At 37.8% G+C, this 17,727-nt stretch overlaps 1 protein-coding gene across 1 annotated transcript in view; it reads left to right on the forward strand.

Annotated features, from left to right (window-relative positions):
• The window catches only part of LOC121442000, a 65,593-nt gene that overhangs the window by 39,721 nt on the left and 8,145 nt on the right, over window positions 1-17,727 (forward strand). The window contains 4 exon segments of the mRNA XM_041643439.1: window positions 261-298; window positions 8,818-8,882; window positions 16,267-16,551; window positions 17,571-17,683. Coding sequence (XP_041499373.1) covers window positions 261-298; window positions 8,818-8,882; window positions 16,267-16,551; window positions 17,571-17,683 — 501 coding nt within the window.

The raw sequence follows: 17,727 nt of genomic DNA on the forward strand, positions 1-17,727 counted from the left end.
GACCTCGTGGTGATGCACAGATGAATGGAGATGTAATAAAATATAAATAAATAATATATAAATATTATAAATAAATAAAGATGTAAGAGTTAGCTAACAAGAAGCTAAAGCTAATAGGCCAAGTAGTGATTTAATTAATATAGTTTCTGTGTGATTATTTTGGGTCTGAGCTTCTGGTGGGCTGGGAAACAAACAAGTGGTCTCCTTACAACAAATTGGCATCCATGTTGTTGACTAAATCCACATAAAACCTGAGAAAGCTTAAAAAGAAATCCTAGTCACAAAATAACAGAGTTCGGTATGGTTTGGTAGGGGCATTTTCTTGGGTGAGCTCTGTTTGCTAGAAGCAAGCAGAGGCATGGCTCCTTTAAGAGAGGTTTTCTTGATTCAGTGGTAGCAGACAAAAAGCCACATTGTTTTGAAACTGCAGCTTCCTGGCCCATGCTGCCAGTGCAAATGCTGACAAGGTCCAGCTATTGAGCATTCAAATGGGTTTTGTGAGCAGAGAGTGACAACTTGCTTAAAGGCAACATAGATCAGCCATATGCTTGAATATGAGGCAATGTACATGGATCTCAGAGGCAGGAAACTGCTCCACCATGCTGGAATGGGTAAGGCAAGCAGGCAGTGCCATATTTCCCCCAGCAGTGATGCTGCTTAGGTTTTTAAGAAGCACTTAGCATTTGAAGAAGCTGTCCTGGTCAAAAGATAATTACAGATATGCAATAAAGAGAAATTCAGGTGGAAAAGGCCTCTAAATAAGTCACAATGTTGGATAAATGTATGTAGGCTAGGGAGAGGAAGATAAAGAGTATAGTCACAGACAGTCATAGATTAAAGGAGTAAAGGTAATAAAATAATTATTAAAAAATAATAGAGTAAAAAAATAAATAAGCTACATAAAGATGAACTATACAAAGAGAGTCTAGATTATGTATATCATTGTGTTGTCTTTGAATTTTTTGACTGTGAAAGAGTTAAGTACAGAAAGACATTTCATTGTATGGGCTGCTAAGCTAAATCAGCATATATATTCTAAAGGTATCATGACTTCCAAATTTGAGTCTAAGAATTTGTTGCTTTGGAAAAGAGGTTATTCTTTTGTTTCCACAGAGGATGAGAACCTGTGGATTCGTTCTAGGCTAATGTGGTTTAATGAACCAAGAACCCCCAAAAGGTTACAATGAACACCCCCAAAAATTACTTCACCCAACAAAAAGCAGGCAGCAGTTTGGAGAGAACTATGCCCAAATGCCCTAAATGATTGTTTATAAATGTTTGCTTACATATAAAGGGGCATATGCTGTAGAGATTTGCATTGGTGTAAATCTTGGTTTATTGATACAAATTTAACATCAATTTTGCTATTTGTATATTTCTGCTCTTGATTAAGGTATTGTGTTTGTACAGTTCCTTTAAAAATGTAATGTATAATTAAGAAATATAGGTTAATAAAAATTATTTATAACAGTCAAGCTTATAATCATGTTAGTTATATTTTCTAGATGTACAAAAATGTATTTTAGATGGATAGGCATTCTTCAAACCTTTCAAAGACTACAGAATATGGTATTTAAAATGTTTTAAGAATTTAGGACTTTTCATAAAAGTGAGATACATATGCGCCTGGCAGTACCAGTGTACTTCAAGAGGATGACGGGCATCAAAGAGTTTCCTTATGAAGTTTACTAGCTATGTGGGCAAGAAACTGTTTTTGCCTGGATTGTTTGACATGCAGGACCCACAGAGAAATGACTGCTGAAATTGCCTAAAGTTGAGAGAGTCCTTTGATGTTCCTGCTTCATGAAAGAGTCTGCCATACATTCTCCAGGACACACACAAAAAAGTGACTGACAAACAGCCAATATAGGTGACTAGATATTGGTTAAGTCTGGTTCTCTCATGGAATATCTTGTTTTGTCTGTCTACGATGATTGAAAGTTTTTCTTTATTCTGTGTATGCATGCCTTACTCTCCTGTTTTAAACTGTGAGACATGATTAATGTTCCATGTATTGTTTTCTTATATACACCTAACTGTCTGTATTGAGTCATAAATGTTCCCAAGATTAGGAGCTGTAGTTAGTAACTCCAGATAAGCGATGTGAGAAGCATTAGCCCCCAGTTGAAACTTAGGGGAAAATATTCAAGAAAGACCAGAATTTCCAGGGAAAATTTTGGCTATTGCATGTTTGACTAGCAAAGTAAAACTAAACACCACCCAAAGAATTGCCACTGTAATGAAAGAGAAAGAGCCTGCAAGCTACATGAATTTTGCAAATTGCTACACTGTCCTATGGACTACTGGTTCTTTTGAAGCAAGAGTCCATTTTCATGGTGTCTTGCAGCGAGGAAACCTGTTGGACAGGTAGTCATATGCTGACCCAAGTCTACAAGTCTCCCAAATACTCCCTATGACATTGTGGAGGACAATCACATCCAGGCTAGCACATTTCACTCCCTCTCCACCATAAGCTTGCAACAACATCATAAATGCATTTAGTCTGATTTCAGAAATCACCATAGTCTATCACAGTCTCAACATCGACTCCACTTTTAGCTCTGTGCTGCTGGAAGCTGGTCCTCTAGGCAGTGAATACCTGGCATCCAGTAGTAGGTATATTAAAAGAATAATTATGAAGACTGTCTGAGAGAAAAGAGTCAACTCTTTGAGGAGATTGTCCAAGAAGAAGGGGCAGTCCCCAATCATCACCCACAGATCAGATCTCACTCATTGTGCTTGCAGTTCCTTAACTACTGATGGTCGAATAAAGAAGGGTGATGGGCGAGTAATCTAAGAATCCCCTTATATTTTTTGTTTTTTCTAGTGTCGTGGATATCCGTGAGCAGGTGTGTGGGTTCACATGGGTCCGTGAAATGAAGTCTCAAGATGCCTGAGAATGAATTTAGCCTTTGCAGCCACAGGGATCCCTAGCCTCAGTGGACTGAAGCACTTTCCCTTCTCCTAGGGTATTTTTATTTTTTCCCATATTTACCCATTAACCAGTTGATTTCCTTATGCTCAGAACAACCTGAATGAAGCTTCCAAAAATACAGTGCCAAGTGCAAATACCTGATTCAGAAGGTTGCTGAGGTTTTCCAGGTTGTCCCCTAGCCAAGTTTTGCATAGGCTTTATTTGAGAAGTACTTAGACATGATTCACATAGGGTGACAAAAGGTATCTGTCACACAAAGGATGGATTAGAGCTAGGAGCTAACTTCAAGGTAGGCCAGGTGTGGCCCAGGCACATTAGGCTAACTAACTCTCTGGTGCCAGGCCAGCAGGAAATTCTGCTATACCCTTGTGTTTGTCTTTCCTTCAGGATGGGTCAAGGAAAGAGTCTGGAGAAAAACGATTCTCCATTGATATTATTAAACACACGCTTAAGAAAAAAAGGAACTGATATCAGCACTGGTCAAATGACTGTTTTTTTTTTTTTTGTTGTTGTTGTTGTTGTTGTTGTTTGTTTGTTTCTACAGTCAGTCCCTGGTTTCCAGACCAGGGGACTTTAGATATAGATATTTGAGCTACAGTAGGATCAAATATTACGAACAGGTATACAGAAAATCGAGGGAAGATCATGTCTCTTGCAGCATTTTTATTTGGGGTGTGCTTAGACAGGCCCTGACAGGTGATAAAGAGCCTCAGTGTGCTCAGGAGCCCTTTGCTCCCCCTCCTCATGAGGGAGCTCCATTGTTATCTCATTCGGTATCTAAGGAAGAGGCAGCAAGGTATTATGATCCTGATTGGCTTACTCTGTGAGGCTGGACTGTAAATCATTCCACAGGACTCTAAGAGAAATGTAAATGGAATTGATGGGATTTGCTGTTGCCAGAGCCAGGCCCATCAGCAAGGGAATCACTGGAGAAAGAAAAGAGTTAACTTGCAAAATGCTTCTGGGTGTGGGAAAATAGTCTGGAGTGACTTCCCAACCAAAACAAAGTAAGTCTTGCTAATGGTGTCTGTGGCTCTATGCCAGGCCGCTGACACAAAACTGGAAATTCAAAAAGGTGAATCCCACCCATACCTTAATACCAGCTTCTGGGGTATTTCTACTTACCCATCTCTCCAGCCATTTCCTGCTCTGAACACTTGTGTCTCCCCCTCCCTCTGGGTAAGTGTCACTACAGAGCTCCCTGTTCTGTTTACATTTACAAGAAAAACCACATCAGTGTATCCAGAAGCTTCTTCTAGCCCTACCCAGCTCTCATCACACGGACAGGACTCCTCTCCTCAATAACTCAGAACATTTCTCTCTGACAAGTCTTTCGGTCCCTTTGGAGATGTCTCAGCTTGAAGCTCATTACCAGGACCTTTCCCCTACTGATTCCTCAGGATTCCTCCTAATGTCCTCCTTTAGCTTCCTCCCTTCTCCCTGAGAGCTGCCTACAGTCTTCAGTTCTCATTTAACCCTGAGCGTCTTTCTCCTTGACATTCTGGGATGAACTTTTCTTCCTTTAGCCCATGGAATAACCCTATTTTCACTCATGGTGCACTATAAAAAAGATTAATAAAATTGCCAGTCTCCCTATACATTGTCTTGATGGTTGAAAGGCTTCATTTCAATACTAAAGAACTTCATTTCAAAAGCATTATTTTTTTAAATGAATGATGGTTTGCTATTTATATTTTATTTTTTTTGTTTGCTATTTTTGTAAGGTAAGAGTCTATAAGACTTTCCCCCATCATTTTATTTTATTTTTATTTTTATTAGGGAAATGGGAGGCTGGGAGGAGGAGGAAATTTGTTTTTTTTTTCTCCTTTTCTCAATAAAAAAAAGTTTAAAAAAAGCATTATTTTTAAGGATAAACTGAACAGGGTTGGAACATGAAGTCCTAGTATTACAAAAGTTACTAACTTACTGCCAACTGGTAAGGTTAATTTGACAACACAAGTTACTGGCTAGTCACCTAATAAATAACCAAATTCTTTCATGTGTTCAGAACTATATTTGTGGTCACACTAACTATTAATGCAATCTATTCTTTACTCAGCCCCTGGCATTTAAAATGTTTAAGCTTCTCACAGTTGACAAAACTACCCCATGCCTTGCTTGCTGCAAATTATGTAGACTTTGGCTCAATCACACCACTTTTTCTGGTCAAAGCAGGGTCAGTCCCCCAAGTGGCTTCCTTACAGAAAAATCTCAGACCTGGATTTGGCAGTCAAAGCCTATGATGCTCTACATGACAACTGAAGACCTACAACCACTTCCCCCCAAAAGACTATGGAGACCACTGGACTCTAAGGCAAACTGTCTGGGCAATGGACATCTTTCATTTTAATTAATACAAAGACCAATTAGATTATATTTCCAGTCACAGTTTATCCTTTTTAAATCTCTGAGAAATTGACTGACTGCAGCTTTAAACATAACAAACACTTTTCCAAGGCTTCAGATTCCTTCTCAATTTTCTTCAAAGGTAAAAATTAGGCCATTGGCCTCATTTCCTGAAGCTGAAGCCAGGTCTACCAAATAAGAAATAAACTTATCAAGCAGATTTCAAAGTAACTTTTTATTATTCCTTTGTTTAAAGAAACTTCAGGAATCATCTACCTATGTGGTCTGATAAATAACTGGATTAAAAAAAAAAGGGTGCAAAGCTTAAAGTTTAAGTTATAAGGATTCAAAAAAATACTTTATGTATAAAAAATGTGATTTAAGGTATATAAGCACAAGTTTACATAAGGTCTGAGAACACAAAGGCTTGATTTATGATAAAAATGATTTAAGACACACAAAAATAAAAAGAAATGTTTCAATTCTCTTCCCCTCGCTATGATCTTGTTATATTGAGACTTCTAAATCAATAAAACTCTGATAAGCTATTAATCTAGCTTTGGTAAACACTGAATATTATCATAGTAATAAGTTCAAGGTTTTAAATTTCTTTTGGTTGTTTTCTAAGTATAGATTTTAAAAATATATTTCTAATTGTGCTAAAATCATCTGCCTAATCTGTATATACCCAATCTTTTGGATAAAGGAAAAAATATTAATGCTTTCAACCAAAATCAATTTTAGGTTTCTAAACTTTTACTATGACTCAAGGACATGATTCTACTGCCTTTTCTACAACATGGATACAGACTACAAACAATAATAATGCTAACATATATAGAACTGTTGCCTCTTTAATAAGAGTCTTATAAGCTTTAGGAAGTCAACTTGGATCCACCACCTTTCACAGGTCAAAACAGACTCCAGATAAGTACCACCAATTAGCAGTCTATTTCATTACCAGCCTATACCCCAGGGGGTGTGACCTCTTCCCCTTCCCCTAGTTTGGGACACCCTTCTCCCATCTGCCAGTACCATGGACCTGGAAATTTCAAAGGTACACCAAAGAGAAAAAATTTCCCCTTAAAGTCCCCCCAGAGGGGCAGCAGCCTCCAGCAGCATGGGGCTTGGAAGGGACCAATGGAAACAGCATAGAAGATTTTTTTTTATCTGGTGAGGGAGGGGAAGAAAGACACTCAGGTACTCTTTTGATGGTTTCCTTCAGAGGTTTTCTTTCTTCTTCTCTTTTATTCTGATTTTGTAATCTATTCTCTCTTTTCTTATCTCCATCCTTTCCAGACCTGTGCTGATGGAGGCTGCCCACCCTTGCACAAAACAAAGTTAAGGAATTGTAAGGGCATACTACCCCTCTGAGATTATGGGGGCCAATTACACACAAACTACCACATGACTCATCACAGATCTTTCGCTGTACAGGAAAAGTGCAATGCAGGATCAGGAATAACAGCATCTGACAGGTTTACCTCTGACTGCTTCCATCCTGAACCGGGCAGGAGAATGAGAAGACTGAGCAATTCACTTTTATCCCTTAGTGATTTCATCTTCACTTAAGTGAGTGTACAATTTCTAGAGACTCATACATGTATAAATCTGTTGGGTATGAAAAACTGAATATTGGGAGTTTGTGCCTGTTAGGAATATTTTCTTTTTTTTTAATATCTTTTTTTTTTATTGAGAAAAGGAAGGAAAAAAAAACAAGTTTCCATGTCCTCCCAGCTCCCCACCTCCCTCCCCCTCCTCCCACCCCTCTCCCCCTCCTCCCACCCCTCTCCCCCTCCTCCCATTCCTCTCCCCCTCCCTCTCCAGTCCAAAGAGCAGTCAGGGTTCCCCGCCCTGTGGTAAGTCCTAGGTCCTCCCCACTCAGTCCATATCTAGGAAGGTGAACATCCAAACCGGCCAGGCTCCCACAAAGCCAGCACATTAAGCAGGATCAAAACCCCGTGCCATTGTCCTTGGCCTCTCATCAGCCCTCATTGTTTGCCATGTTCAGAGAGTCCAGTTTTAACCCATGCTTTTTTCAGTCACAGTCCAGCTGGCCTTGGTGAGCTCCCAATAGATCAGCTCCACTGTCTCAGTGGGTGGGTGCACCCCTCGTGGTCCCGACTTCTTTGCTCATGTTCTCCCTCCTTCTGCTCCTCACTGGGACCTTGGGAGCTCAGTCCAGTGCTCCAGTGTGGGTCCCCGTCTCTATCTCCATCCATCACCAGACGAAGGTTCTATGATGATATGCAAGATATTCGTCAGTATTGCTATAGGCTAGGGTCATTTCAGGTTCCCTATCCTCAGCTGCCCAAGGAACTAACTGGGGACCTCGGCTTGGGCTGGAGAGGCTGTGGAGGAAGGGGTACCCTCATCCATTGCTGGTGGGAATGCAATCTTGTGCAACCACTTTGGAAATCAGTGTTTCGGTTCCTCAGGAAATTCGGGATCAACCTACCCCTGGACCCAGCAATACCACTCCTGGGAATATACCCAAGAGATGCCCTATCATATGACAAGAGCATTTGTTCAACCATGTTCATAGCAGTATTATTTGTAATAGCCAGAACCTGGAAACAACCTAGATGCCCCTCAATGGAAGAATGGATGAAGAAAGTGTGGAATATCTACACATTAGAGTACTATGCTGCGGTAAAAAACAATGACTTCTCGAATTTTGCATGCAAATGGATGGAAATAGAAAACACTATTCTGAGTGAGGTAACCTAGACCCAAAAAGATGAATATGGGATGTACTCACTCATAATTGGTTTCTAGCCATAAATAAGGGTCACGGAGTCTACAATTGGTGATCCTAAAGAAGCTAAGTAAGAAGGTGAACCAAAGGAAAAACATATAGGAATATTTTCTTAAAGCGAGCTTTCTGCAGATGCAAATAATCCCAATTAAGCCAAATCAGACCAGATTAAAAGATATCCAGGTTTAATTAGACACCTGCACTTCTGGGTGGCCCCAAAGGGACCAGGAAGTCATCAACATGACCACTGGAGAGGAAAAGGGAAAGCCACGTGTTTATATTTTGGTGAGCAGATAAAATAGCCTATAGGATGGTCTTGACCTTTCCTGGGGAGGGGTCAGGGTTTAGTGGGCCACCTTGACCCTCCTTGGGGAGGGGTCAAGGTTCAAGGCACATAGGAGAGGGAGGCTGGAGGCTCGGATTTATAGTGCCTACTTACATTTGTAAGAAAAAGAAAAATAACTGAGTAATGAGAAGCTCTGTTTTTGAGATTTTTTTGTTTTGTTTTCCTGGAAACTACAGGAAATAAACTGTTTTACTAGCTGGGGAAATCGAAAGCTATGAACACTGCTGGGAGGAGTCCTATTTCATCACAACTCTCCCCAGAGAAACAGCACGAGGTCAGACATCTAGCACTGCTCAAATAAGGAACTCACTTTATAACCAGTTTCCTGGTCTTCCTTGTTATTTTGTAGATACTACATTTTCTCAGCGTTTAATGAGATTTCAACACCCTGCTGTGTACTTTTTGAGAGATTTATCTTCCTACACAAAATAGACAAGCCCTATTTCCTGCCTTGTTGAGGATCTACAATCTGGACATTACTGAGAAACTTCCGGGAGGTAAGTTCTACCCTTGAACATAAGGAGTAGCTCTGTGAAACCAACAAGAAGGTAGGGATCACTGTGGGTTCTTCCAGTGCAGGGTGTGAGGGGGGGCAGAGATGCAGCTAGCATTAAGGGCAGGGAATCCCTGCAGCTGGGTTCTAATCCTTCCTTCAAGAAGATGGCAGACACATTTTTTTCTTTACCTGTGGGGCTTGAGGCAAGAAAAGATGCATTTTGGTTATTGTGGGTTGTAAAATAAACTTTCTAAGTTTGAATAAATAGAAAACGATAAAAAGGCTTAAGGTATCTTGGCCGGAGAGAGAGTGGAAACTGGTGGCCGTGGCACATGACTGAGGAAAAAATACAAGGGAGTGATATGAAAAATTACCATGAAATAATATTGAGTGGAAAATGCATCTGCACATGGGGCTGTATTATCTAGTATATCCTAATACTTCACAGCACAAAAGCCAGCAGATGTGTATAGTAAACATTTTCTAAGATTAACAAACACAGTGGTTCAAATATATCCTGTTTTAATAAGCATATTTAACATTTTCTTCTTCTCCCCCTTACACAAGGTAGTAAAAACTATAATTAGTCACTGTAAGAAACTTCCTGTCATCACGAAACTTACTCTTTTTGCTTGGTTATATCTTATTTATTTTTGGTTTTTGACCATACAATGTGGGGGATAAAGGAAAGTTAAATACAAATATACTTCTATTTCTACTTTTCAAATGTTTTACAAATTTTTGTGTCCTCTTGCATAGTACTCCATATGTACTTAAACTTCATAATTTAAATGCTGATTAGAGAGTTATATCCATACTAGAACATATTGATAAGCTTATCATTTATGTTTCTCAAACATTCTAGATACTAAAAGATGTTTTCGCCTTACTCATTCACTAATTGATACATTGTTGTTTTGACCACAAAACTATGGGTTCTCCTTTTGATATTTTTCAAATTCACAGATGTGTGCTCTCACAAATATTGAACGTATATGATTTAAATATGTGTGATATGTATACTTGTGTGAAAATATAATCCATGTTTTACAGAGCTGTGAATGAACAAAATCATAACAAATAGCATGCACAATTATCAGTGGTTAGTTACATTTATAATTAAAACTATTATAACATCTAGGATGAGAAGGTTTATCACATTTTGGTATTTAATAAGAGTTTTTACCTTCAATACTACTAAAGCTCCACCAGTGTACATAAACATGATTTTGTTTAGTTTCTAGTTAATTTTGGGTGTTTTTCACTGCTAAGGGATATTTTATTAACAACCTAAGGGTACATTTCTTAAATAACATTTCACAAAAGTTGTCATTGGACTGGTTAGATCTTTTGTTATGGGCTGGTAAACAGCAGGTTTCTGTTCTGCTTCTGTTAAGGTCATTTCACTGTAGAATGTCTTTATCTTACATCAACAAACTGTATGTCCTCTTTCATCTGCCCCTCAACCATGCTGAGGCACTTCCTCTTCCATTGTTTTTAATCAGGTCTTCATTTTTGTATTTTTCATGAAGGAAGAACTGTATGTTTTTTTCTTACTCAATTTTTTAGTTCTTTGAGAGAGTCACACAGTGTAATTTGCTCGTATTCAACCCCTTCCACATCTCCTTTCACATACCTATTCCCTTCTCTACCGAACCAACTTTGTAAGTCATAAACTACAGTCTGTGATCAACTAACGATGGGCCGTGCCTTTATTAAGAATGGTTCTCCCCCTTCCAGCAACTATCCATTGCCCAAAGCTCATAAGCTGGGACTTTGTGTCCACCACTTCTCATTTCATGCTAAGGTTTCATCTGGCTTAAACTTCTGACGCTACTGCAACTGCTTTGAGCTCACATCTGTGTGCAGCTGTGTTTGCAAACACTCTGTCCCTGTGTAATTATTCACCATCTCTGGGCTCCAAAATTTCTTCTTCGCCATCTTTTTCAAGTTTTCCTGAGTATAGTGGTAATGAGGCACATACTTCCTAATCCCCCCCCCAAAAAAAAGAACCTTGGCAAAGCAACAATAAGATATAGGCAAAACCAAAATTCTGTGCTGTAACTCCAAATTCTGTAGTTCAATGAGTTAGGAGGTTTCCGCACCACAGAACAGTGTCTCAAAATTTCAACGCAGCAGAGACACCCTACTTTCTTTAACAGAATAGCACAGTTGGACAAGGTTATTTAAGATCTTTGGTCTGACTACAAGTTCAGAACTTTCCATTTTTGAACTTTCCATGTTGTCATTAAATAGGCCCACTACCTATTATCTTTATCCATAAATTGGGCAAAAACACTATAGATTTTTTAACTTGGTCATCTAAGAAGGAATAGTTTTGCTATAGATAAGAGAGCAGCAGCTAATGCCACATTCCTTTCTATTTATTGATAGCTAAATGTCCTTAAACAATTTGACTTAGGAACTAAAAATAAGGAAATGCTTTAATAAGTGCTCAAACCAAAAAGACCTACATCAGAGATCTTCCTCTATTTGGGAAACAGATTTAGTTCTTTGTGGCAATAGAACCTGCAGAATTCTCCTCCTGCTACCTCCATGTTTAGAAGAATAGAGGAAGTATCTGGGTGATTTACACTTTCCTCTTAGAAATTACTTTTATTCAAAGAACTGTTTTTTCTCAGTGACCCCAGGTAAGTCTGTTGGACCTAAAGGTTAAATGTTGGAACATCCACACATGAAGACATGTAAAAAAAACCAAAAACCAAAAAACAACAACAACAACAACAACAACAAAAAACTGAGCCCAGCAGACCTTTGCTTTTCATTGTATATATGGAAACTCTTCAATATCACTAGCTAGAAACACCAAAAACTAAGAGCAGTGAGAGCTGTCCTCACTTTTGCAGCCTTCCTCCCCCCAGGGAGAGCACAGTGCAAGACACTCAGGGCTGCACAACTTGAAGTAAAATTAAACCAGTGTCGTTCTCCCCATCTTTTAAACTACCTCCTGTTCTTAGCAGTTCAGGGATTGCAATATCCCTGTCCAGTACCTGAGAGATTTATTCATTTATCTTTTTACTGAAATGAAACTATCTCTGCTTCCTGCTTTGCAGCCAAACTAGGATCTGGCCACTGCTGAAGAAATTTCCAAGAAGGTGAGTCATTCCCCTGCTATGTAGAGTTGAGAACTCTGTGAAGCCAAGGCAAGGGTGGGGGTAATGTGGGGGCAACAGAGGAGATTGGAGGGAGCAGGGCTGCTGGGAGATGCTTTAGTGGCGTTCTGATGGTTCAGTAGGGAAGATGGCAGACATATTTATTCTACACTTATCCCAACAAAAAAGTATTTTGATTAGGACAGATGGTAAAATGACTTTTAAGTCTAAGTATAAGAAAATGAAAAATGAAAAGAAGGCCTTAATGATCTTGGTTGGAGAGTGAGAAGGAATTTGCTAGCTGTGGTGATCATGTGGGTAAAAGATAGGACAGAGACATGAAAGAAGTACCATGAAATAGTATTTAGTGGAAATAAACCTGGATCTGTGGCTGCATTCTGTTGTCCTCTGATATTGCATGACACATAAAACAACTGAAATGTATAGTAAAATAATCTTCAGATTCACACGATCATTTAAGTACAAGTGTTCTTAATCGTGCACAGTCACAACATAGTTATCTATTTCTTGAGATAGTTTCTGTCATCTTGAAAGTTTTTTGTTTTCTTTGCTTTTAGCTTGTTTGAGTTTTTTTTTTTTATTATGTTCTGGTAGAAAATGTAGGGAGCTGATGATGAGCTGATGAGAGAGTTATTTAGGAATATATCTCTGTAGTCTATGTTTAGAATATTTTATATACTTTCCATGTACCCTGTAAAGCCCATAATGTGTCTTTGAACAGAATATTTTAGAAGTTGACTTCAGATGTGTATATCTGTAAGCTTATTTCTCTTGGTATATCATTTGGGATTCTCAAGCATTCTAAATTTTTGCACATGTTCTTACCTTGTTCATTTAGTAATTGAGACATCTACTTCTGTACCTATCAGAATATTGTGAATTTTCTCAAGTCCACAGATGAGTATGCTATTTACAAATACATGAAGAGAATATTTGTGCATCTGCGCACTTTTAAAACAAAACATGCTCCATATTGCTACTTATTATGGTCCTATGAAGAGACATAAAATACTAAGAAATAGCATACACTATTATTGGTATATAAATCCATAATTTAAACTATTAACTCTTTCTAAGCAGAGGTTCCTGTTGTTTTTGTCATCTTGACACAAAATTATCTGAAATGAGCTACCTGAGTAGAGAAAATTCCCTTTTCAAAATTACCTGGGCATATTTTTCATTATTGTTTGATGTGACTTTGCATATTTTAGAGAGGCTTTGAAATTTGGAAGAAATGTTAGGTGTTTTAAAGAGACTGAACATTTAAAGTGTTTATATTTTTAGCAGTAAGGCTGAACACATATTAATATCCAGGATTTGTTGGACATAGATTGACATTGATTCACATATAAGATTTTGTATAATACTGGAAATTCCATTGAGGTTAGGATGATTAGCTCAAATTTATAATCAATAACATTCTAATAACAAAATAAAAGTTATATTCTCGTATAAATGGGACCCACAAAAATTACACATAAACTCAGTTATCACATATCTGGTTGTATTTGAAATAGTTGTGTTTTTACAAGTACCAACCTAAATGAAAAGTTTCTCTTTTAATTTTCTCAGGATGTGCAGATCAGTGTTGTATGATGTACTATTAAAAGTCAGTTTTAGTCTAGTCCTTGAATATGTAGATTACCTATTTTTTAAAATGTTTTATGGCATACAGAGTATGACTTTTTCATAGTACTCTTTATCTTCCCTGTCAATTGTGCCTGTGTGTGATTCCATTCATCCTTGGGTTTCTTTGAGCATGTTCAATTTTTGTTCAACATGTTGAAGATGTTCAATTTTTTCAAAAAAAAAAGAAAGAAGAAACAGTTAACAGGCCTAGAAATTAAAGTCCTATTACACTAAGATCAATATAGGCAGGATTCACAAACTGAAACAACATAAATTTGAGTTAGAAAATTGCATTCATTCCATTCTCTGAAGATCATCAAGGAAGTATATAAATATGAAAGAGCTACAAAGCAAGACACTCGGTCCATTGGGGAATTTTGGAAATTTCCAGAAAGCAAATTCTTAGTTGCTTCTAATTTTTAAATTTTGTTATTTCCTTACACATTTCTGGTATAGGAGGTCCTTCTGTTTATGTGTTGATTTCATTGGTTAAATAATGAAACTGCATTGGCCTTTTGATAGGGCAGCAGCTCAGGTAGGTGGGGAGACAGAACTGAATGCTGGGAGAAAGAAGGGCAGAAGGCAGATGCCATGGATCTCCTGCCTGGGACAGATGCCAGTTAGAATCTTTCCCAGTAAGCCACGACCTCATGGTGATACACAGATTGGCGGAAATGGGTTAGATCAGGATGTGAGAGTTGGCCAAGAAGATGCTAGATATAATGGGCCAGGCAGTAATTAAATTAATGCAATATCTGTGTGGTTATTTTGGGGGTTAATCTAATCAGGCGGCGGGGCACAGTCCGCCGCTCCTTCTACTACACATTTCCCTGATGAGGGTTAAAAGACATACGAATATCATAGTAAGTTTAATTCTACTCCTGCTTAGAAGCATACATTAGGAGGTTTGCAAACAGGAACTATGAGTAGTCCATTCACAGGTTCTCAGTTTTATTAATGGTGGCAGGTATAGGTTTCAACTCATAAAGGTCTTAAGTCAAATCACAAAATAGATGGTTAATCCCATAAGATTCATGCTACTATTGTACCAGTGAGCATGTCTTGCCAGACTGGCTATTATTATAAATACAAGGGATCACCACTGAGGAAGATAAATGATTGTTTTGCTGCTCTACTATTGTGCATAGTATTTTCCAGAATTAAAAACCTATCAAGTAGAGATGAAGCTTCCAGGTGAGTATCAACCTCATTTCTCCATGGTTGGTGACTCAAACTTATGTCATCTGCAATAGAGTCTTACCATCTGGAGTGAAATCAAGAGCACTGGCAATACGCTATATGTTGGGGGTCTATGAGAACTGACTGGTCAATAACTTCAAAAGAGGAAATCCATTCCTACTACTGGGCTTTTGTTTAGCTTAGGGTACTTTGTAGAAGCATTGTCAAACCACTATAGAATAATTTTATGTAAATTCTTTATAGGTAGATGATGTATCATGTAGATAGGTAACTACATGATAGATAGATAGATAGATAGATGATAGAAATGATAGATAAAATTATGTATAGTATGCATTTTAGGAAGCTTATTCAGTACTAGATTTCTATTTTAGTTTTTTGAAACTCTTCTTTCTTTTCCTTTCACTAGCATAGCCTCCCACCAAACATCTCATTTAACTCTTAGGTTTTCAAAATTTATGAAAAGTAAACAGAGAAGGAAATGTGAGAATGCCTTTCTAAACAATGAAGAAGAAATTAGTCATATCATAAAACTTGACAATAGTATATTTTCAAATTTGAAGCATATGATATCAGAAATTAAAATAAGCAAATCAAAAAGGGCGTATTATTTAAGGACTTATGATATATCTTATAAAGAAGAAATATTTTTAATAAATCAGGAAACTATTACCTTTAATATTACCATTTGGGGTAGATTTAAGCATGACTTGTAGTTAGAAATTTTGTCTATGAGTAAGAATCACTAAGTCAAGCCTGAAAGATAAAATCAAGAAACTATTGACATAATTCCACTCACTAAATTCTAGGGCACTACTATGAAAATTATGTAGATGTTTGGGAAATTAACAGTAATATCAGCATGAAGTTACCAAAGAGCACAATCTAAGCCCCGATAGGACAGGATGGTAGTGAGGGTTGTTTGCGAGAACGCCTAGCAGACAAGGCTCAGAGACTCAGAACAGGAAATGCTACTTAAGTCATTGTTCATCCAGGTATATTGTAGAAAGATGCAGTCCATTTTTATATAGGCCACTTTAGAATGGGAAAAATCAGAACCCAAAGGCAGATATCCAGCAAAGGGCTTCACCACCAAATGGGAATGGGAAATGGACCCAAGAATTTAGCACTTGCAGCCCAGACTCTAAGCACTGCAACAAATACACATCTATCACTTTTCTTCCCCTACAACTGCCACTGTCCCAAGTCACCTAGCATGGCTAATGGGGAAGAATTTCCTAGACTTGTTTGTTAATTCTGAAGTTCTACGTCAATTTCACACAGTGGCATGCTTATCTCTCTCATGAAATTATGGATAATATTATTAAGTCGGGTCATGGGATCATACACTCACACGGGTGTATCCTGTTTGGAGAATTGTCTGTGTATGTGTGTAATGCTGTATCTATTTTCATCTTTTAGGCTTCTCCATCATTTTAGAGATAATGAATGACTATAAGAAAATTGTTCTTCTAAAAGGATTACAGGGTATGGATGATTACCAATTTAGGATAATTAAGTCCTTACTAAAAAGAGACCTACACCTGTCTGAAAAAATGCAAAATGATTATGACAGAATTAAGATTGCTGACAAGATGGAAGAGACATTCCCAAAAGATGCTGGACTCAACAAACTGATAGAAATTTGTCAAGAAATTAAAGATCTTAAAAATCTTGTTGAAAATCTTAAAGAAGAGAAGGCAAGAGGTAACAGAGGAATACCCTGGTCATTCATCTTTTCTCCACCCTCCTCAAACTTTCTATTTCCCTGTAGTATCAGAGCTGATAGGTTGCTTTCCCATTGTGTTTCTTAGAAGCTATAGGGGTTGAAGCAATTCAGATGTCAACAAGTTTATTTCGAAAAATCATTTCCTACAAAGGAACTTGATGTATTTCAGGGTAGACATCATTTGCATTGGAGGTTAAAAAAATAAAAATCTGTTGTTGAGATAGATCAGAACATCCAAAATGGTAGAAAAACTAGGAACTAATAAAGTGAGAGTTGAAAAAAATCATTTAAAGCATATAGAGTAATAGAGTATTTATATATAAATAACAAGGTTACACATTTGTTAATATCTTTTCTGGTAACAAATACAATACAATATTGAAGTAGAGATCTATATCATAGACATATGAAGAAGTTTCTATTCATAAAGTGACTGAATTTAATACATATTAGTTATACTGGTGCAGAACTCTGACCCAGAATTCAACATAAGGAAGCCCTGATAGTGCAGTATCTCATTTTACAAGTCTGTGCCAGATTTCCTTTCATTGGTTTCTATGATTTGGGTGTGTTATACCCAAACATGACATGTCAGTATGATAAAAACTGGATTTTTTTTATTTTTCCATTCAAAAATTTACACTTCTTCCCGTCCTCCTATTCCCCTCCTGCTCCCCCACTCACCCTCCTCCTTCCCCTAAAAAGTGGATTTTTAAGAGAACAGTAAGAAAGGAGAAGTGAGAAAAGCTTGGCTGATGTATATGGGTTCAAAACAGGAATTTTCTCATTTCATAGGGAACAAGTAAGGAAAATATCAAGTAATGCAAGATGGTGACTAAGGCTATGTCTCTACATTAAGCTAGTGAAATAAACATTGATATGAATGCAATGGAGAAGAAATAGCAGGAGAACTAGATGTTTCCTTGATCCTCTGTTTTGGTTTATGGGGGCTGTTTTTTTCATTCGTTTGTTGTGATGAAAATTATATCCATCCCAGTAAAAGGAAAAAAACCCATGGGCAAAAAGAGGCAAAAAGCAGATTTTGCTGTACCTACATCGACTACAAGCAACACCTTAGCATCTGATGGAGGGGAGACATCCACAGCTCAGGTGAGCCTGGGGAACAACGGTGGGCTGGCAGCGTACAGAGGTAG

This window comes from Microtus oregoni, unplaced genomic scaffold, assembly GCF_018167655.1.
Source record: "Microtus oregoni isolate MIOR12 unplaced genomic scaffold, Mior012 000086F_ref0000336, whole genome shotgun sequence".
Classification (NCBI taxonomy): Eukaryota; Metazoa; Chordata; class Mammalia; order Rodentia; family Cricetidae; genus Microtus; species Microtus oregoni.